We start from the raw sequence: 23,349 nt of genomic DNA on the forward strand, positions 1-23,349 counted from the left end.
GTCCATATTTGCCCAATGGAGATATTTGCGATCAATGGTCAAGAAAAATAAAGAGAATAATAAGAAAAATTTTGCTTCTTTTGACCATAACTTTAAAAATGTACCTTTAGGGGAGACCCAGGAGAGTTGAGCCATTTTTTACATAATTTGTCATATTTCCCCCTAATTGTATTTTGGGCTGAAGACTTTCTTATGATTGGAAGTTAAGATCATATGTCATAATCCAGTTTTGTTAATTATACGGAAGGTGATTGCATTTCAGAATAGATGTCAAATGGTACAAGTCTCCTGCAGGACGAGGAGAGTTGAGCATACCCGCAATGAGAGTTGAGCCACCCATGGGAGAGTTGTGCCACACTGTACTAGGGAGTGGGAAAGTCGTATATCTCGTGAGGATGGGCCCGCATAAATACATTTAATGTGCTGTTCTCATCAAATATCACTATTTTGTAAATTGAAATACAATGACTCTAACAGAGAACTATGGTTTTTTTTTCAGATAGAAAGAACTTCAGGATAGGCTTTCCAAATTGTAGACAAATTGATGATGTCATCAAAATGTTCTGACTTAGAGTTGGCTACCTGGGGCCGACAATCAATAACTTTAAAACACTTCCATGACATATGCTCCGGCGACAAATGCTCCGGCACGAATTGCTAATGCTGAAGCTTACACAAACCCTTACCCCTACCCTAACCCTAACCCTAATCCAAATCCTTACCCTGCTCTGACCCAAAAACTCAATCATACCCACGAGGCTCACTCTCTCTTCGGAGAGATATTAATGTCAGAGCAATAATTGTCGGCAGAGCATATGTTGTGTCACCCTTTAAAACACAATAACTTCTTTGAGAAATCTTTACTCATGAAGACAATAATTGAGTAAGCGAAAAACCATTGGCAGCTTAATTAAAACTTTAAAACAACATTAAAACACAACTGATATAACCCTTACTTAGATCTTACAGTGCTTTTCAGAGCTCGCTCAACCAGATATGCAACCTTGAACAGGAGATAAAGATTGTAGTGCGTGGAAATTAACATGACATTTTGTTTCATTTAGCTCACGTCAGCTTCAGGCTATGCTATTGATATTTATATATCATCCTCTTTGTTGTGAATTTCAATTTCCATGGGGTTTCATTCAACATCTAAAGACAACAAGGGTCCACAAAACTTTTCAGAATTGCCTGAATACAGTCACATCTTTTCCAGTCACATCCTTTTAAATTTCAGACGATGATATCATATTGTTAACAACATCTGCTCAAAAAATGTAGTCCCATGAACAACATAATGCCAACCAGTGACTCTTCCATCTACAATACAAAACAATACAAAATAAGAAAATAACCTCAACAAATGATTTGTTAGATTCAACGAAATGCAGAATACCATGATGGCAGTGCGAACCAACACAACTTTAACAATAATGACACAACAAATGATGGTGCCCTTCACTCTTAGAAAAAATGTGCTGATTAGAACTTCTTCTTGTCCCGTATTTAAGATTCTTTATAGACCCTTTTTGTATAGGGTTCTACAAAGAACCCTACACAAAAAATTGTCATTTTCTGTTTATCCATGTATCTCTTGAGTGTCATTCGATCTACACCAAATGCTTGAGCGGCAGCTCGAACACTGTTCAACTCTTCGACTGCTTTTGCTCCTCGCTGGAGCAATCCTGGATCACTCCTACGGTCTGATGTCCTTTTGTATATTTGTGGCATTGTCTGAAAAAAAAGTAAAAATTTGTATAAATAAGATAATGGTAAAAGGAGAGTTGAGCCATGGATCATGTCTCCTCATGATGAGTGGCTCAACTCTCCAAAGGTCGGCAATTTTTGCATGTGACATAACTACCAATAGAGCAGTTGCATCATATTTAACCAAAAACATCAGAAATAATCAACAATGCAGAGGCTACGCGTTGCCCATATTGCAACCAAAGTAACTGCTAGTATATGAATAATAAGAAGGGTCTTACCTCTAACTCTCAAATCCACTTTTCAGCGCGATATTTGGTTTTCCTTTCACAAAATCTCCCATGAGGTACCATGGATCTTGCTGACTTAACTGGAAAGAAATTTATATTATACACTACCAGCAGAGGGAGTTTTAACTTTTTATCTAAAGTGCAAGTGTGAGATTTAGGGGTGGATCAACTCTCCTTGTGGCTCAAGTCTCCTGGGTCTCCCCTATATGCAGTGACCGATATATCATTTAAAAGGTATTATTTGTGACCCGCACCTCAAAACAAACAAAAAGTCGCCAGACATGAATTTTTAGATAAAACCATATTCTGAAAGAGCAGACTTTAAGCTTTAAAATGATGTATAACTCAAATCAAATGGACTCTCCTAACCTATCTAAATATAGGAAAGAAAGCACAAACTCAGGAAAAGTGTGAACTGAGAAAAGAGGCTCTGAAGTACAGTGTCTATTCAAGCGCTTAATCTTTACCAAACCGTGCTGGCTGTGCGATGAATGGGACAAAAAAAAAAACAAGAAGTAAACCACCAGAGTAACAACAATGAAGGGATTATCAGATTAAACTGAAATTAAGCATGCCTCATTAACACATTCTGTCCATAATTAACGCCAACTTTCAAAGCAGTATCACTATCCTTCCAAAACTTATAAGAGTTGAAAGTGAAGAGTGTGGACAAGTTTTTTTTTTTTAGAAATGAAAAAGGGATTCTAAAGACACACCTAATCACATTATTCTACAAAAAAAAATGTTCGAGATAAACTGCTAAAAAAACACACTTTCCTGCCCGTTTTATGATACCAAATTTTAGCATAATGTAAACGAAGACCCGCTCTTTCAGAAAATATGAAAAAGTCACGTTCGGCTAGGTTGACCCATTTCACTTATTTTCAGTCCTCACGCAAAATCAGTGTGTGCGACTTTATGTTCGTTTTGAGGTGCACGGTCACATTTTGTACTTTATGACAGAGACCGTACTTCAAAATCTTCAAAAATGGACTTATCGGTTTTTGCGAACAAACTCTTCATATATATATATATATATATATATATATGATATACATTGTTGGTGCCATACACATACATCATTAAACATTAATTGTTGACGAAGAAAGTTTCTTCGTTGCCTTTACAATGTACAACAAAACATGTCAGCGATGCAACAAATAACACAGAAGGGCTCTTGCATGCATCTCACGTACATAATGCATAACAGATAAAGGAAAATAGGAGAGAGGGATGACTTGCATAGAGATAGGATAGAAGAAAAGAGAGAGAAGAGGTCTGTCTGATTTCGCTAATACACAAAGATCACCTGGATCAATGAATAGTACAGCATGACAAAGTATTTTCTCACCGAGGTACAGGTGAACAGTTACAGGTCATAGTCGGTTACATAACATTACGCAATACATTCAGAAGGGCGATATTTCCACGAGGGAATTTTATACAATACAATTACTGTACAAAGACATTATAAGACCACTGATATCCAGAGAGCAGCATTGTCTTTACAGCTTTCTTAAAAGAGTACATAGACTTTAAAGTTCGAATTTCAGAAGGAAAAGAGTTGCAAATATCGGGTCCAGTATGTTTGATAGATTTCAGAGGCATCAACGTTTTAGGATTTTGTAAATGAAATTAATCAGACTTCATACGGAAAAGCTGCGCGCATCTGCTCCGCTCGCCCCGCGCGAACTCGTTTAACACGGGAAGTGGACATCGAAACTCGCGCTTTTTGATGAATTGACTGTAATTATATTATGAGAAGCAAGTCACTTTTTTCGAAAACCTTCGGGCGGATTTTGAAACTTTGAAATGTTTTGCGTACAATGATGCCAGATTTGCAAATATTCGATGAGAGGAAAGGGTAGACTTTTTGACATTTAAATATCCATGCTTTTATATTCCCCTATGGAGATTTCGCTAAATTTCCCGATTTTGAGGGCTCGGTGTACATTCGAAGGCTTGTCAAATTTTACTGGAGTGTGGTATAAATTTTCTTCGGGCGGATTCTGAAACTAGAAGATTTTAGCTTGAGATTCATGTTACGATGGTTCCTACTCGTCAATGAGAAACGGTAGACGTTTTTGGATCTTTCTAGACATAGTTTTATCAAAAATTGCGGTTTGCTAAGATATTACAGCGCTGGGTCTGTACGTACTTTGCAGCAAGTGCATAATGTTCCTATCCCTGTTAACGCCGCAGCGCGCCATTGCCCGCAGTGCGCTGCATAGTTGCGTGCTGTTGAGCGACAATCCACCGATTCCGCGAGAGGGAATTCAACGACAGGCCTACTGGAGGGAGCTCATCAAGTTAGATAGCTTTAAGCTTGTGTAGTTGTTTCGTCAGAGTGAGTAAGATAGACGTATGAATAAGGAAATGCATATACTGAAGTATCAAAACGTTCCGTGATAGAGTACCTGCTAATTATCAACAAATGGTGTTTTTCCAAGCAGTCATCACGAAGCCGTCTCGGCGTCTGCTGCGTTGCTACCATACGTACTGTGTACTAGCTGTAGGCACATACAGCCGTAGCTAAAGCTAGCCCAGTCTAGTCGCTGCCGCCCGGCGTCTGGTCGGGCTAGCAGCTAGACGCGACTTACCCTAGGCGCACTGCCTGCGCCTGTGTGTGTAGCGTATGGATGGATCGGGGAAAATGTATCATTTTGATCTGTGCGCGCACGAATGCACTAGCCTACGCGTAATACTTTCTGCGCGTTTTAGGGTGAAACTTTTTCATATGCTGGTGGGATAAGAATGTGGCAACTGACTGTTATACAAACGGAACATAAAAAGTGAATTTTGCAGAAAATTAATATCATTTGTGTTTAGTGTTTTTAATTCTACAAAGGATCTGAATGGTCCAGATAACCTGAATTGGTGCATTTAGGTATAATTTTCTTTTGAAGAAGCAATATACTGTCAACGTGACTCAAAGTGAGTTTAGCAGAGTAAAACAGTAGGCCCTACTTGTATACTTACAGTAAAGATACATTACAATGCCTGAAGTAAATTGAAATAAAGTGAAATATCAACGTACACAAGGCGAAAGACGGAGGGACCCACTGAAAAGACAAAGCTTGTAGAGTGTGGGCCCCTCGCCCTCGTGAGGGAAAAAATCAGTGGAAATATTGGTAACAATCGGCATCAGGACAGCAACCAAAATGTATGAGGCAACAACACAGAAGATAATTATAACAGCAACAAAGAAAAAAATAGAGAGAAAAAAAATGTTTAAAGAAATTGACAAATTAGAAATGGAAATGAAAGCCCATAAAGAGTCAGACAGAAAAGGAAAAAATACATAATGACAGGACTAACATATTAACAGACATAAAGCAACACTGGGACATCGACGGGGCTAGTTAAGCGCAAAAGACAGGCTACAACAAGAAGCAAGACTAGCACAACGGAGATGACGATACACGGGGGTTGGACGATGGAAAACAACAAGACAAAACGGACAGAACTCCCTCATTATCTAAAGCGTATAGAGTGCAGATCTCGAAGAAAAATCCATCAACTTCATCATGATTTGGTCATGTATGCTATAGATAGCAGCAGCTGTATACTAACTAGCAAATGATCCTGAGCCACACAGCTGTGTTGGGTGTTATGGATGGAATGATTCTGTACCTGGAATATGATATCCTTCCAGTAGTTTATCACCCTTTCTTCAGGACTTTTCTATGACGGGTACACAGGTCACTGGAGGACACAGCCCACAATGTTGATTCATCAAGAAGTAAACCTGCTTTTGTCCACCACATGCGTTTGATCATGCCGAGAAAACCCAAATATCCATGTGGAATTTGTGCCAAGGCTGTTAACTTGGAAGTCTTCTGGAGTTCACCGTGCGGGCAAAGGTAAAAATGGTTCCATGCTGAATGTATGGGTCTGACTCACAGTGAATAAACACACATCATTTGGTAGTAGCTCTATAGTTTGGATATGCAATCACTGTGGAACCCACTGCAAGTATCAGTAATACCAACTTCAAGGGTATTTCTAGCCTTTCAAGCACCGATTTCGCACCAAATTCTTTTGATGTGCTGGATAATAGCAATGTCGCCAAACACAGACACTCAAGACAGCTCAAGTGACCCCAGGTCCCTGGCGCGCCTGTGCTTTCTTCGTCCCCTCTTCATTCAAGACCTAAGAAAGCAAACAGCAAGGCTCATCCTAGAGTGCTCAGGATACCCAATGACAACTGCCAGAGCATTAGAGCTATTTAAGAAGCGTCATTTTGCCGTACTGACACGGCAACACAACCCTGACATCATAGTTGGCATTGAATCCTGGCTTACTGAAACTATCAAGAACAGTGAAGTATTTCCCACGGACCAGTACATACTCCGAAGGGATCGTCCAGACGATATCCCCACGGGGGAGTATTTATTGCCACCAAACATGATCTCCTGGTAACCAGGGAACACGATCTTGAGACAGCATTTGAAATTCTCTGGTGCCGTATTGAAATGGCAGGCTCCAAATCTCTCCAGATCGCAGCATAGACCACAGGAAGGAGATGAGCCCAGCCTTGTAGCGCTTGAAAGGTCCCTCTCCAGACTCGACAGAAAGCACTTAGTAACACTAGGATGGAATTGGGAGAGCCTGCATGTTGAAGCCTGCAACTACCCCACCCTTCATCACTTTTTGGAGACATCATAAAATTTGACCATGGGCTTGTAAATGAGCCAACTAGACGAGACAATGTACTGGATTTGATGCTAACCAACAATTCCACTCTGATCAACGGCTCAAGGGTTGTACATTGTATCAGGAATTGTGTCTTTTATTATATACACTGTTTAAACATATTTGTGGGGCAACATATTCATCTGCCAATAGTTCTTTGCCGAATGAACTGGTGAGCGATGTATGATATGTCTGCGCTATTTAGGAAAATAGGCAAATCATGTAGTATATCTATATTCGTGAAAGCAGCAAGAAAACCAAATGTGAAAAATATCGATAGATATGTCATAAATGATCATTGGGTGGGTGAACAATAAACCTAAATTAATTTTGTCCAGAGAAAATCACAAAATGCGGCGTTAGCATCCTTTTGAAGCTACAACCCTCCGAAACAACTTTTCCCCCAAAAAAGTATATTGGTTCAATATATGATTGCAGTTTTATAATTATTTTATTACATTTGTTGCCTGACAATGTCTGTTAATGATTTCATGGCATAGTTAAGGGAATACACCCTAAAAATTTATCAGAAATGTCAAATTAGATGTTTTTGATGTTTCGGAGGCGTCACGTGTTAACGAAAAATGTGTATTGTCTTCTTTTTTTCACAGATGTGGGTGGATCTTAACTATTTTCAGTTAACTCTTAATGTGCCAGACCCAAAACCCCTAACGTGCCAGACGTTTTTACCCAACGCCAGAAAGTTTGCGAACTGGATTGACAATGTAATTTAAAACTGCCATATCTTTGAAACTATTGTCTGTTTTGAATTGGGTTCTTCACAACAAATATCAAAAAATGATTGTTCTTTCGTGTCATGTAGTCAGTTTGCTGTAATATTTATCTGAACTTGAAATATTGAAGAAATAATCGATATCATTAAAAAATTATTACATTTTTTTTTTGGTGTAGTATGGAAAGAAAGAGTCAGACATAATTTTTCTTCAATAGAACGCTCCCTTGACTCTGTAAGAAAGTTTAAGAGCTACATTTCTTCTTTCAAATGATAACAAATTTGTCTTCTAGAGTTGTATAATTCCAAAGATATTGGCAGTTCAATTTGTCTTTTCAATTTCATTTTCTGCCTCGGTGATTCATTCCCAAATATGTGTCCTTTAGTCCCAGATCCTGTATTTGAAACTCGAGTAAATCCCGCGTCGAGTCCTGGAAGAGTGTCTTTTGTCCACTTGAGAAGGAAGCACCCACTAATCCTTCTTTTGTCTCTACTACGGCCGGGCGTACTCTATTGACATCGGCAGACCTTTGTACGTGGGGAGTTTGTGCTCGTGCAATTCCTTGGTTTACAGGTCTACTTTCCGTCCACTGTACATGTACATAGACAAGAACAAAAGCGTGTTCTTCTTTTGTATAAGCTAGCGAGGGGACGATTAGTGAAGTTCACTGTCCAAGACAAAAGGATGAAAGACTTGACCGACGAACGAAAGCTTTACCCTCTTTTAGGGACAAAATGAAAGCCGCTCCCGCAGGAGAGCGCCCAAGCAGAACAATGCGAGTGGAAACGCATAGACAACACACGCAAATTCAGTAGCATACACACGCGTGATTTATCAATGAGACATTTGATCTATACACATCTCGCAGAGGGTGCGCTCTCTGCGGATTTTCCCGACGCGAAAAAAAATAGATCTAGCTGAAAAATCACGCATTTACTCATTTTTTTTTCAATGTAAGCATACTCATATTTTTAGTGGAAACGATGGATATGCTAATCAGCTACCAGTACATGTAAATGGCAGTTTCTTGTTGTAACGCGTTTTGGTACCACAAGAACTTAAATGACCAATGTTTTTTGCGCTCTTCTTGGTCGCCGATCGGCGACCATGGTACGTCAGGACTAAGGTCACCGTTCGGCGACCATGGCACGTTAAGAGTTAATTAGGTTCAGATAGGGCCCCATATACTTATACATTTTGACATGAAGATTGGGTCACTTCGTTTATTTATATTCATATTAGTGACCGTGCACCTCAAAACGAACATAAAGTCGCACACACTGATTTTGCGTGAGGACTGAAAATAAGTGAAATGGGTCAACCTAGCCGAACTTGACTTTTTCATATTTTCTGAAAGAGCGGGTCTTCTTTTACATTATGCAAAAATGTGGTATCATAAAACGGGCAGGAAAGTGTGTTTTTTAGCAGTTTATCTCGAACATTTTTGGTAGAATAGTGTGATTAGGTGTGTCTTTAGAACCCCTTTTTCATTTCTGAAAAACCTTGTCCACACTCTTCACTTTCAACTCAAATAACGTTTGAAAAAATAGTTCTACTGCTTTGAAAGTTGGCATTAATTATGGACAGACTGTGTTAACGTGGCATGCTTGATTTCAGTTTAATCTGATAATCCCTTCATTGTTGTTACTCTGGTGGTTTACTTCCTGTTTTTTGTCCCATTCATCGCACAGCCAGCACGGTTTGGTAAAGATTAAGGCTTGAATAGACACTGTACTGCAGAGCCTCTTTTCTCAGTTCACATTTTTCCTGAGTTTTTGCTTTCTTTCCAATATTTAAATAGGTTAGGAGAGTCCATCTGATTTGAGTTATACATCATTTTAAAGCTTAAAGTCTGTTCTTTCAGAATATGTGACCATGCACCTCAAAACGAACATAAAGTCGCACACACTGATTTTGCGTGAGGACTGAAAATAAGTGAAATGGGTCAACCTAGCCGAACTTGACTTTTTCATATTTTCTGAAAGAGCGGGTCTTTTTTTACATTATGCTAAAATTTGGTATCATAAAACGGGCAGGAAAGTGTGTTTTTTAGCAGTTTATTTCGAACATTTTTGGTAGAATAGTGTGATTATGTGTGTCTTAAGAATCACTTTTTCATTTCTGAAAAACCTTGTCCACACTCTTCACTTTTAACTCTAATAACTTTTGAAAAAACAGTTCTACTGCTTTGAAAGTTGGCATTAATTATGAACAGACTGTGTTAATGACGCATGCTTGATTTCAGTTTAATCTGATAATCCCTTCATTGTTGTTACTCTGGTGGTTTACTTCCTGTTTTTCCATTCATCGCACAGCCAGCACGGTTTGGTAAAGATTAAACGCTTGAATAGACACTGTACTTCAGAGCCTCTTTTCTCAGTTCACACCTTTCCTGAGTTTGTGCTTTCTTTCCAATATTTAGATGGGTTAGGAGAGTCCATTTGATTTGAGTTATACATCATTTTAAAGCTTACAGTCTGTTCTTTCAGAATATGGTCTTAACTAAAAATTCATGTCTGGCGATTTTTTGTTTGTTTTGAGGTGCAGAGTCACATATGGTCTTAACTAAAAATTCATGTCTGGCGACTTTTTGTTTGTTTGGAGGTGCAGGGTCACATTATTTTACTAAACACTTTGTTTCGGATGCTTGAAAACTGCTATAAAAGGAAAAAACGGACATCTAACTCAATGGAAGTAAAATCATCATCACAAAATATCAAATAGTTGTAGAAACAAGCAAACTTTGGTATAAATCTAAAAGATTAGCTGTAAGGATAAAAGAAAGTAACCAAAACACATCGACTGATCATTACTATCCATCAAAGTTTGCTCACAATTGTTATCGGAAAATGAAGCCTCCGAAACCGCAAATTTGATGATATCGTTTTCTAAAATACAGGGCAAGTTACCATCCAAACTAATTTGGTCATTTCAATTGAACATGCAACTATGCTTTGAAAAAAAAAAATATTAGAATTTCACATTTTATTTTTCAACGCAACAAAACGGTCATTTTTAGGGTACAAAAATGTATGTGACTCTCAAAACAAAACGCATCAATACCTGGAGCCGACTGTGCTACTCAAGGTGGCTTCTTATAAGGTGACTCACGTGGGTAAAAAAAAAAAAGGCTGAGATATATGAATCACTTTGTTCAGGGTGGGTCAAAAGGCGGAAAATTGAAAGTTAGGCCTACACCCTTTACCGTAAAACTAAACGTTTTATGGAGACTTTCGAGGAGAGCACCAGGGATCTGGAAGCGGTATGTCTCGCTCTCTTCCACATCCGAGTCCACAAGGTCGCAAGAGTGGAGCTGCGAGTATCACCATAATGTATACAGAAAGCCTACCCACATGGACCAACACATCGCCTTCAATTCTCATTTCCCAGTCTCCACTAAACGAGGGGTAGGTAGATGCTTCTCCGATCAAGCCAGCATGCAAGATCATCACTCAACCCTCAGGCACTTCAGCTGAGAAACGTCACTTGTGGTCAGCATTGTCGACCAGTGACTGTGCCTGGTGTTTCATCGATAAGGCACGACTCGCAAGAAGAGCACGTAAACAGGACAAAGAGAAATACATGTCCAAGATTGTGCTTCTCTATTTGGAGTCAATTCCATTATCAGACGCCGGCTGGACAGGCACATCATTCGTGTCGTCTACAAGCCGACGCCACCATCAGAAACCACCATGGTCGAGCCCCGAAGACCCGATACCACCCCTGAGGAAAGATGGAGTGGTCTACCCAATCCCTTGCAGAGACTGGGGGGAAGACCTACATTGGAATGACCGGCAGACCTGTTGGGGGAAATGTAGCGGAAACGACACATCACACACCACAAAACGGAGGCACTTGCAGTGCCCTATCGGCATAGAATTTACCGTAAACGCCCAACATCTTCACAATCACTAAAAGTATTTACTCAGTAACCAATTATACTTAAAAATACACTTTGTAAATTTTGTTCACTCCAAAGCTTGGAGATAGAACTTATTCTAAGTTTAAAGCCTTCCACTTTCTTCTTCTGTGAATCATTTTTACTATTTATGGCAGACCATAATTATGTGACCCTGCATAACAAAATAAACAAAAAGTCGCCAGACATGGATTTCTATTTTTAGGGCAGATTCTGAAAGAACAGACTCTAAGCTTTAAAGTAATGTTTAGCTCAATTGAAAGGACCTCTCCAAACCTATGTAAATATTGGAAAGAATGTACACACTCTGGAAAAATGTAAACCGAGAAAAGTGGCTCCGAAGTACAGGGTCTATCTGTCTATTCAAGTGTTTAATCTTCACCAAACCGTGCAAGCTGTGCGATGACTGGTACAAAAAAAAAAAACAAGATGTAAACAACTGGGGCAACAATAACGAAGTCAATTATCAGAAATTGAGTTGAAATTGAGCATGCTCTATAAAAACATACTGTCCATGATTAATGCCAACTTTCAGAGCAGTAGCCTTATCCCTTCAAAAGTTAGCATATTTGAAAGTGAAGAAAGTGCAAAGAGTTAATATCAAGAAATGAAAAGGGGCCTCTCAGACATACCTGATCTCACTACTCTACAAAACAAGATTTGTAGAAAAACTACTGAAAATGCATTTCCCCATTCATTTTGTGATCCCAAATTTAAGAATAATGTAAATTATTTTCAAATGTTTTTTTTTTCATTTTTTAAGAAAATGAAATGACATTTCACGATGTCATTGACATTGTGACGTAAATGGTATTATATGATATGAAATATCTGTGGTGTTACTACATTGCACGAAAGGCTCAAGTTTGCTACATGTATGTAATGTTTGTAGGGTCGGTGTTGACCTGTACCACTGACGTTCCTATACTATAGGATTACATATCCTACCTTGTTTGCATATCATTTTGTATTCACTTGCTTTTACATCTGTCGTGAAAAGAAAAGGAGTACCAGGTACAGATATTAATCCAGTTCAACGGAGATTGTAATACAACTGAACCAGAAGACTTTTTCTTGTTAATCCAATACATGCGGCCTTATACAACTCTCGATGACCAACCTCAAACCGATGCAATAGTTATGCCATTTTATTGTTCGAATTTCAAACATGGAGTTATGTCCTCAATCGTATCGCCATTTGGAAAACCTACTAAATCGGTGAACAGTTTGTGGATGCAGAAAAATAACCGGATCCTTAATGGACGGACTGGTTCAGCCTTTTCCAGAGCTACTGCCTTTACCAACAACATCATGCATCAAAAATCAGTGAAAGAATAATTTGTGTATTTTAAACTTATTATTCATTATCGTAACAAATGACAAGAAAGAAATGATGCTATGATAATCAGTTGACACTAAACCTTTGAATGATATTGTGGACAATCATTTATTTTGCAGAAAATGGAGAAATGATTTATTTTGGAAGGGTTTTTGGGATTGGGAGAGGTGTATTAGACATCTCAACGAGCTTTATCTGTTAAGTCATATTAGGATGCGAGACCGTAGCGAAATGATCAAAGATGTAGCCCTTTCTTGGAAAATTGTTTTCCGTGGTCTGTTTTTGTTTGTTTCTTTTTTATAATGATTACGCATTTCTTTTTTGTTGTTGAAGATATTATGCATTTAACCATATGGATTGTACTCAGTGACTTTTTTAAGCGGATAACGAGTACTGTGAATGTCGTTGTGCAATTCGGTTTCTCAATGAGATTGTTGAAGAAAAAATAATCACCTCAATAATTCATGTTGATTGAGGGAATGCAGCAATATGTATAGTAAAATAAAATTAGTTAGATTTTTATTGGAAAATCAGACAATCCATCCATAAATTATGCGTTTTGCAAGTTTCAGTGCTGGATTAGCTTGTGATGTCAAATGCGCATCTTTTCACTTGTTCTGTTTTGAACAAGAAACACTTGACCTGCCTCTATAAAGTCAAGGGGAACAAATGTAATCTTAGCATACGACATCGAGGGAATATATACGTTTTGCAAAAGTAAATATAGACCGCTGGTGCTACGCTACAATGAACATCTCGGAGCTTGCTCAAAGCATACCTTATTGCCAAGCAGTGAAAACTGTCTTGCCTCCCCTTGATCATGATAGTGTCGGAAGGAAAACTTTGAGGGTTTTTTTTTTCTCTCTCTCTCTCGAAACGCTTATTTCGCAACAGAAACCACCCGACATGCGCTAATAAAATCATCGATATCTCTGTAACCGAGTACGTTTATGAGTCATGTTATATATGAAATTAAAGTGGAAGAGAAAGGGAATACTGTCCTGTCATTTTCATAAAATTTTCCTTCCCCGACTTTTGGATCCTTTCGTTAAAGCGGGTCGCATATGCATTGTTTCTTTTACATCGTCTTTTCTGTTTCTTGCACGCATATGACTTTCAAAGTATTTGTTTTGCAGTCGTTGGAACTAGAGAACAAAAGCGGGTTATCACTGTAAAGGAATCATTCAATGACGTGTCCTGCGAGAACCATTCAACACATTCAGTAATTAAAAACTGCGCTGTTAACTAAAAAGTAAGAGAAACCACAATAGTCTCGGTGAATACCACATCGATACCTTTGGAAATTCATTATACAATAAAACAAAACTAAATTTCCCACAACACACAAATTTGCTCAGAGTTATATTCTGTAGCACAGCTTCATGACTTTAAGTTCTTGAGTAACTTCAATGCACTTTTTTTTCCTAGTAATCGTATCAGCTTATATTTACAAGGCCGGCGTGATGAGCTGGGAAGGGGGGGGGGGGATCCACCTCCTTTTTTTTTTTTTTGTAGTGCATACGAATATATGGGGTGTTAAGCAATCATCTTCAATGTCTTAAATAGAGTTGTATTCAAATTGATCATTCTTCACATATCTCCCCATAAGGCGTTCGTCGTGAATATCTAAATGTGCAGTCAGTTTAAAGCTGTATTTGTTAACATTCTATTCGCCACATAGATGTCATTGCGTTTATCACACATGACCTGACTGAACTATACCCTTAAAGAAAAAAAACAATATGTATATATATATATATATATATATATATATATATATATTAGGGCTGCATTCGTGGAATATACAATGTTTACTCAACAGGTCTTTCTTCGAATCCTGCATGTTGTTGCACTCGCAATTTTGGTCCCATATTTACAAGACAGATATAGAGAGAGACAGAGACACAGACTTATGGGGATAGATAATGGATAAGGATTAACAGCAAAGATGCAAATTTGCTTTTGCGTCTAGGTATGTATAATTGGTAACGGTGGCGGAACAAGAGCATCAAACACTTGCACATTAGTTTTGGACCTGCGCTGTGACATGGCAATACGTCTGTTGATGTATTTAACCCCTTCATCAACATTGCAGTAAACAGTATCCATTCCAGAATCCTTGGGTGGATCTTCCGTGAATGAGTACAGATGTGCAGAATGTACCGAAGGCGGAGAATCATCTCCAAGGGTAACGGGTTCTCTTGCGCTCCCGGCACCATCTGCCGTAAATATTTTAGTGGCGTAGGATGGGATGTCAGGGACCTCGTACACTCCATCAGGCTTGCTAAGATCGGATTCTATTGCTCCCTCTTGCCTGTCAGAATGTAGGGATGAATGTGTCTCTGCCCTCCTTGCGCCGTGAGCTCTGGTGTCGTGACGTGCAACCACGACGTATCTGTAGAAGATGGCACAAACCATGACCCCGATACAAACCATGATTAACGTTACGGTAAGGACCCCTGCGATGACCGCTATGTGCCAAATTTCCAGTTGGATTTGATGTAGTTTTACAGTCGTGTTATTCCCCTTTGACGTCATGATCAATGATGTGGTCAGACTTGTTTGATTAAAAACAATGTCCAAATTTGCTTTCGAACAAATATGGTAGCCTCCCCTTTAGCTGCCGTTCCGCTGGGAATACTCGAGACTGTACAGGTAACGTTGATTTCTACACTATCATTGGCCAGGTTGACAGAAATTCTATCCGAAAGTGACAAATGTGCAGATTTATTTTTTGAGGTACAGCCGTCTAATATGTCACTTGGGGTACAGGACCATGAATAGTTTTGACTAGTCGAGGTGTTAATGTTCGACATGCAATAGAAAATTGCTGTAGGTACTGTCGAAGAAATGTTTGCAACAGAAGGAACAACAATAATGGGTTCTTCAGCCAACAATCTCAGTGGCCCTACTTGACAGCTGCGTGACTGTTCTGGGAATAAGTTGCTGGTGATGATGCATGATATCACTGCTCCAAGCAAGTCAGGAGTGAGAACAACATTCATGGTGAGGAATTTTCCCTGATCATCATTCCCACGAACCACTTGATTTTCCTGTATTATGACACTACTACTGCTTGACCTCCATTCCATTCTTGGAGGACAGTTGCTTCTGCGGATTCTGCACACAAGAGAAAGATTTTTCCCCTCGTAGAGAGGCTGAAAATTGTCTGGTGTGCAAGATATGTCGCTCTCGAGGGGCAAGAAAGACACGTTCGTCCTGGCGACTTTCGAAGCAAAACAAAATTCCATAACATGGGGAAAAGTGGGTAGGTTGACCAGCGCTTTAAACCTACACCATACAAACTGATCCTCAGTGCCGACGGTAGTAATTGTAAGGGTAGATGTCATTTCCCGGGTATACTTATCGATTGAGTTGACCGTGATGATGCCGTCGTTGCTTGGACTGACAAGCCAATCGATAGATTCCTTTGCCTTGTTGACATTCGGGACAGCGCATGAAAATGTTGCTTTAAGCTAACGTCAGTCGGCTCTAGGGAAAAGATATGGGGAGCGTTGTCGCAGTTTGCCTCCGCATTTAATAATGCTGCTCCAAAATATAACACATGAAGGAGTATTACCCTTTTTTGACAAAATGTTACATTATACGACAGCTTGATTGCCATGGTTGTTATTTGGCTCAGTCAAATATTGTGGCAGCAAACTAAGTCCTTCCTGGAAGACGGAGTATTACGACTCAAAAACAGAACTGGTATGCAATTAACCTGACAAAGACATGCGCACGGGTTGTGAAAAGATCTTGTTATGTTGTGCATTATTTAAAGCTATGCCAACAGAAAACTTATGATATCAGCAAAGAATACCCTGTGCACATGACCGAAACTGATATATTGTCCTCTCTTTCCAGAGCACTGGTAAGGAAATGTGTCAATAATTTTACTGCTAAACCTGTTCGTTTGGGGTCAGCTAAAGGTCCTATGCCAAAACCACTGTGAAGTTGCATTCCAGAGGACTGCCCTTCCATTAGAAAGTCACAATTATAGGTTCAAGCCCTATGTTCTAAAGGAAACTGTAAAATAAAAAGAATAACAAGAAAAATTTTGCTTCTTTTGACCATAACTTCAAAAATGTGACCGTGCACCTCAAAACGAACATAAAGTCGCACACACTGATTTTGCGTGAGGACTGAAAATAAGTAAAATGGGTCAACCTAGCCTAACTTCACTTTTTCATATTTTCTGAAAGGGCGGGTCTTCTTTCACATTATGCTAAAATTTGGTATCATAAAACGGGCAGGAAAGCGCGTTTTTTAGCAGTTTATCTCGAACATTTTTGGTAGAATACTGTGATTAGGTGTGTCTTTAGAATCCCCTTTTCATTTTTGAAAACCTTGTCCACACTCTTCACTTTCAACTCTGATAACTTTTGAAAGGATGGTGCTACTGCTTTGAAAGTTGGCGTTGATTATGGACAGAATGTGTTAATGAGGCATGCTTAATTTAGTTTAATCTGATAATCCCTTCATTGTTGTTACTCTAGTGGTTTACTTCCTGTTTTTTTGTCCCATTCATCGCACAGCCAGCACGGTTTGGTAAAGATTAAGCGCTTGAATAGACACTGTACTTCAGAGCCTCTTTTCTCAGTTCACACTTTTCCTGAGTTTGTGCTTTCTTTCCAATATTTAGATAGGTTAGGAGAGTCCATTTGATTTGAGTTATACATCATTTTAAAGCTTAAAGTCTGCTCTTTCAGAATATGGTCTCAACTAAAAATTCATGTCTGGCGACTTTTTGTTTGTTTTGAGGTGCAGGGTCACAAATATACCTTTACATGTAGTGACCAATATATCATTTAAAAGGTATTATTTTGCACTTTATGACAGAGATCGCACTTCAAAATCTTCAAAAATGGACTTATCGGTTTTTGCAAACAAACCCTTCATATATAAATGTTTACACCCCCTGTTTAGCTGACTTTTCAGGAGCTACAAATGGTAATAACTCCTGGAAAATCACCAACTATACAGTACGGACATAATACAGTATGTCCCCGCAAAAATACAATCAGATTTTCGCACTGATAACACCCAATGTGATTGAAATGTCTACATACTACTTCAGGGTCTTAAGATATGACATCATAGCTCTATTTTGCAGAAAACTCAATTCGATTTGGTTTAGTAGTCACAGATGTGGATTGTTGTAAAGCATGTCATAGGTCAAATTCGTCCAAGTTTGGCACTTCAATTATCTTATGTGTGTATACAATAGACAGAACTTGGAGGGAAGAGATTCGCGATATCCTTTGCAAAATTCCTCATTTCTCTTTGACCACTAAAGCAAATCGAATGAAATTTTCTATAAGATATGGGCAATGAGTAATAGTTTTATACCTTGAATTTGAATTTAGATTGATTCATTATTTTTAAAGATATCATTACGGAGAGTCCCGTTGTATTTTCTCTTTTTTTGGGGGGGGGGGGGTGGAGGAACATACGGTATGATAGTAACTATAATGCGAATGTGGTGCAAACAGATAATCAGAGTGTTCTCGACCATTTGAGGCCGAGAAGGCGTTGTCTTACCCCCAGTCTGTCCTCACCTCTTCAACCCGACAATTCCGAATGACGAGATCTCAATTCTACCCTTCTTGTTTAGAACCCAAGGGTGAAATAACACTATGCTGACAAATGTTCACGCGTGCATGATAAATGGACCTTTTAATAGCTTTTGGAAGGACGCATCCAGGATCCTCGTTTGTTCTAATACCCTGAAACATGACTCTTTTTCATTTTCTTTTCCCAGTGCCCACGGATATACCGTTTTCTAAGTACTTAAGTCAACGCAATAATCAATCTCTGTTTTTCATGCCTGTATTAGAATATGAAATGGTTGATATCGTAAATAGTCTTTAAGCTAAAAAATGTACTGGTTATGATGGAATTTCTAATTATCTTCTGAAATATATTGTACTTGAGATTGTTGTACCTCTCACCCATATATTTAATTTGTCATTAATGAATGGTGTTGTGCCTACTAGGATGAAAATCACAAAGTGATCCCGATATATAACAAGGCAAGTGCCATACTGTGTCTCGCTCATTCGTGTACAAGAAATTGTATGCGAATGGGATATAACAGCTAAAAAAAAAAACCTTTTTATAACAGATGAAAAGAGATATAAAAGGGTAACATTTATGGCAAAAAGTGCCATAAAAACATTACATTGCGCCCTTGAAGTTCGTTTACCCCTGCCTGTGACCTTTGACCTTGTGGTGACCATCCACTCTCCAAGGGACATCTACCATCCAAGTTTAGTCACAAACGGACCTATGGATGAAAAGTTATGACCCATAATAGAAACGCGCCATAAAACATTGGGCTCTAAAAATTCGTTGACCCATGCTTGTGACCTTTGATCTTGTGGTGACCATCCACTCCCCAAGGAATATCTACCATCCAAGTTTGGTCACAAATGGAGTTATGGATCAAAAGTTATGGCCCACAATAGAAACGCGCCATAAAAACTTAACGTTGCTCCCTAAAAGTTCGTTGACCATGCTCATGACCTTTGACCTTGAGGTGACCTTCATATATTATAATGAAATATGAAACTTTGTATGACCCCTCTTCCCTCGAAGTTCGATTGCAATTGAAGCCCAGAGTAAAGAGGTATTGAAGTTTTTGTAGCGTTACGGACAGACGACCGACAGACGACGGACGGACAGGCGATCCCCATCATAGTCTCCCCTCACCTCCGGTGGGCTTGACAAAAAGGGCACAGAGGATGAACTGGGAAATTATCGACCAATATCTTTATTAACTCGTTATGTGCCACGTTCGCACGTCCGACTCAGTCGACGGCGTGCCAACTTCGCATATTCTGCTCAACAAACAAAGCCGCCAAAACCGATCGATAAATCGCTAATCCCGCGGTGCAATCAAAGCGTTTCTCGCGCTTTTGTTCCTCTCACATACGGCTTGCATTCTATGTGGTGATTGACTATCAAGCGGTGTTCCAAACTAAATGTACGTGTACATTCTAAGTCTGTGTCACTATTTTATGTGCAAAAGCCATGCCTTTACAGTAATGTAGCAAGTTGTAATTCAAAAGAAAAATTGATAATAGAGTTGTCATATATTGCATATGGAAGCAAAGTTCGGCATTCCTCTTTAACTTTGCTCACTATTATGTCAAGCTTAACAGAAATTTGTAGAATAATACAAATTGGAAAAACAGAATTCTTTCTCAAAGCATGACTACCTTCGTGTCTCAGAATAACGTTGCACACAGGGGGTTTCCACCATGGCACATAAAGAGTTAACTTCCTTTTCAAAATTACTTGAAAAGATTGTGTATACACGTGTGTTCCGATTTTTAAACGACTGTAATATAATAGATGATAATCAATTTGCATGTCGCAAAAAGCATTCCACGATTCATACTATCTTACTAATGATTGAGAAAATTACCAAAGCGATCGATGCCAAGTGTCACACAGTAGGTATCTTGACACAATCAACCATGAAATATTATTATACAAATTACAACACTATAGCCCCTTTTACACTTTCACGGATTGCTTCCCGGATGACCACGGATCGTCATCCGTGGTGTTCCGGCATGCAAAATACAAAATGTATCGATTTTCCTTTCAATGCCGGTGTGAATACGGTCCCAACTGGGTGTGTACACGGACAAGTACGGAAGCTACAAGGACAAGTACGGTGCCTACACGGACAGACAAGGAATGAACGCGGACCACAGCGGAAACGATACGGAGCTAACACGGATTTCAAGGAAGAGCACGGATGCAACTGGGTCACTTCGCGGTCTTTACACGGATATCCCCCAAAAGTTGACACATTACATTTGCTTTTGCTTTTGATACTTTATTATTTTTGGGCGACATGCTTCCAGAGCTAAGTAATATGTAACAAGCACACCAGAAAATCTACAGCAGATTACATACGCATCTGCTTGTCGACATCATCATAAAGGCATATCTCTTTGTTGCAAAATCTCATTTTGCGGGAACATAATAACATAAACAAAGCAAAACAAACTAAGACAAATCAAAAGACAAAAAAAAAACAGCAGGAAGATGTGTGTGGGTCACTGAAGCTTCTCATGCGATAGAAACCTACTAGAGGAGTCGATTGGCTGTACTGATGGGTGAAAATGTGAGCAAATTTCATTGACTTTCTGAGCTTGTATTGGCAAAATACACGAATTTCTCATCCCGGATGGAGCCGATGGTAATACGGACGTTCCGATGTCTTCACGGAGGCAACACGGAGTAGCCGGTGCCTACAAGGAAGGAATACGGATGCAACACGGAGTAGACGGTGCCGACAAGGAAGAGTTTTTATTGATTTTCATCCGTGATGTCCGGGATGAAAAATTAAGGCCCCTTTTACACTTTCACGGATTGCTTCACGGATGACCACGGATCGTCATCCGTGGTGTTCCGACATGCAAAATATCAATTTTCCTCTCAATGCCAGTGTGAATACGATCACAACTGGGTGTCTACACGGACAAGTACGGAGGCTACAAGGACAAGTACGGTGCCTACACGGACAGGCAAGGAACGAACGTGGACCAAAGCGGAAACGATACGGAGCTAACACGGATATCAAGGAAGAACACGGATGCAACTGGGTCCCTTCGCGGTCTTTAAACGGAATTCTCTAAAATGTTGACAGATGACATTTACTTTTGCTTTTGATACTTTTTCACTCACGGGCAACATGCCTCCAGAGCTAATAACAAGCACACCGTGAGAAAATCTACGGCAGCCTACATACGCCTGGGCTAGTAGACATCAGGCAAATCACTACTTGCAAACTCTGATTTTGCGGGAACATCATGACATAAACAAAACAAAACAAAACAAAACAAAACAAATCAAAACACACACATTCACGCACACACGCACACACACACACACACACACAAAACCATCAAGGAAATGTGTGTGGGTCACTGAAGCTTCTCAGGCTACAATTATTTGAAGAGTATGAGGGGTTGCTGGCTGTACTGATGGGGGAAGATGTGAGCAAATTTCGTGGACTTTATGAGCTTGTATTGGCAAAACACACGAACTTCTCATCCCAGATGGAGCCGATGCTAATACGGAAGTCCCGATGTCTTCACGGATTGTCCCGGAATGAGTACGGAGGCAACTCGGAATAGCCGGTGCCTACAAGGAAGGAATTCGGAGGCAACACGGAGTAGACGGTGCCAACAAGGAAGAGTTCGTATTGATTTTCATCCGTGATGTCCGGGATGAAAAATTAAGCAAGCTTAATTTTTCTCGCGGACATGACGGGTGATCAAGGATAATGCCGGATGACTTCACGGAGTCAACACGGTCATGCCGGAAACAGTACGGATGATTCCGGACCGACAATCCGTGGTCATCCGTGATGCAATCCGTGAAAGTGTAAAAGGGGCTTTCCAGGGATTCGTGGAAGGGCCTTGGATTGGTTTGGAAGTTACCTTACTGGAAGAACTCAGGTTGTTAGTTTCGATAGCCATATGTCCAGCTCACAGCCTATAACTTGAGGGGTACCGCAAGGGTCTCTTTTAGGTCCTCTACTGTTTATTCTTTTTATGAATGATTTTCGCAGTTCATCCTCGCTGTTCCATTTTCTTTTTGCCGATGACACAAGCATTTTCTATTCGAATCGAAACCCTCATGTTTTACTGAATATCATTAATACTGATTAAAAATCAGTTTGTAAGTGGATTAAGGCTAATAAATTGTCACTGAATTTGATTAAGACAAAATTTATGGTTTTTAGCAATGTAATCAATATTTTACCGGGTAAATTGTTTGTTAACGACGTGGAATTGAATCAGGTTGAATATCTAAAATTCCTTGGTCTTTATGTTGATTGCAAGTTGACATGGAAAGTTCATGTTGTTTCTCTGCGGATATTATTACCAAAAAAAATGTAGGTGTTATGTATAAGTTAAAGCATAATTTTCCTAAGTATGTTTTGCATTTATTGTATTCTACTCTTTTGTTACCCTATATAAGTTATGGAATCCTGGCATGGGAAAACTGATGTACAACTAGATTTTATTCTTTATTATTGATACAGAAAAGAGCTGTACGGATGATTAACTTCGCCACATTCCTGGAACATACTAATGCCTTATTTTTTTTTTTCAAGTAGAATTCTTAAGATCCAGAATCTATATTATTTCAATAGCGGAACATTTATGTATTTAGTTAAACTCAGGTGGTCTTCCCGATGTCTTTTCTTTTATGTTTGTTAAAAATGCTGAAATTCATTCTTACCCTACGAGACAAAAAGATTATTTTCATATCTCTCCTGTACGGACGGTATCTGCTTATATTATAGAGAAATAATCCAATCGCAATCTCTTAATTCATTTAAGCATACATTTAGATTAGTGTTTCTAAATTCATATTTATAGCTATTGTTTAATCCTCCTCGATATTCTCTGGTCATCCTTCCTACTTCTGTTATCGATTATGTAACACGTGCCTCGCTCGCGATTTCTTATCTCCTGGACCTTCTTTGTGGATATTTTGCATTTTTGCTATTGTACACTGTATCTGACTTGTAACCTCGCTCGGGTGATCACGCAACTCTTCAAAAGTTTTGTGCCGCGGACATTGGACGCCAGGTCCCATGTTTTGTTGAACACTTATCCGGAATCATGTCAT

At 39.3% G+C, this 23,349-nt stretch overlaps 1 protein-coding gene across 1 annotated transcript in view; it reads right to left on the reverse strand.

Moving 5' to 3' along the window:
- Positions 1-15,753: 15,753 nt before the first annotated feature.
- The window catches only part of LOC139723631 (jerky protein homolog-like), a 121,610-nt gene continuing 114,014 nt past the window's right edge, over positions 15,754-23,349 (reverse strand). Inside the window, exon 2 of the mRNA XM_071634858.1 lies at positions 15,754-15,804. Coding sequence (XP_071490959.1) covers positions 15,754-15,804 — 51 coding nt within the window. The remainder of the gene's footprint in view (positions 15,805-23,349) is intronic.

This window comes from Diadema antillarum, unplaced genomic scaffold, assembly GCF_040938485.1.
Source record: "Diadema antillarum isolate AM-2024a unplaced genomic scaffold, OU_Dant_1.0 scf00000196, whole genome shotgun sequence".
In the NCBI taxonomy this organism is placed as follows: Eukaryota; Metazoa; Echinodermata; class Echinoidea; order Diadematoida; family Diadematidae; genus Diadema; species Diadema antillarum.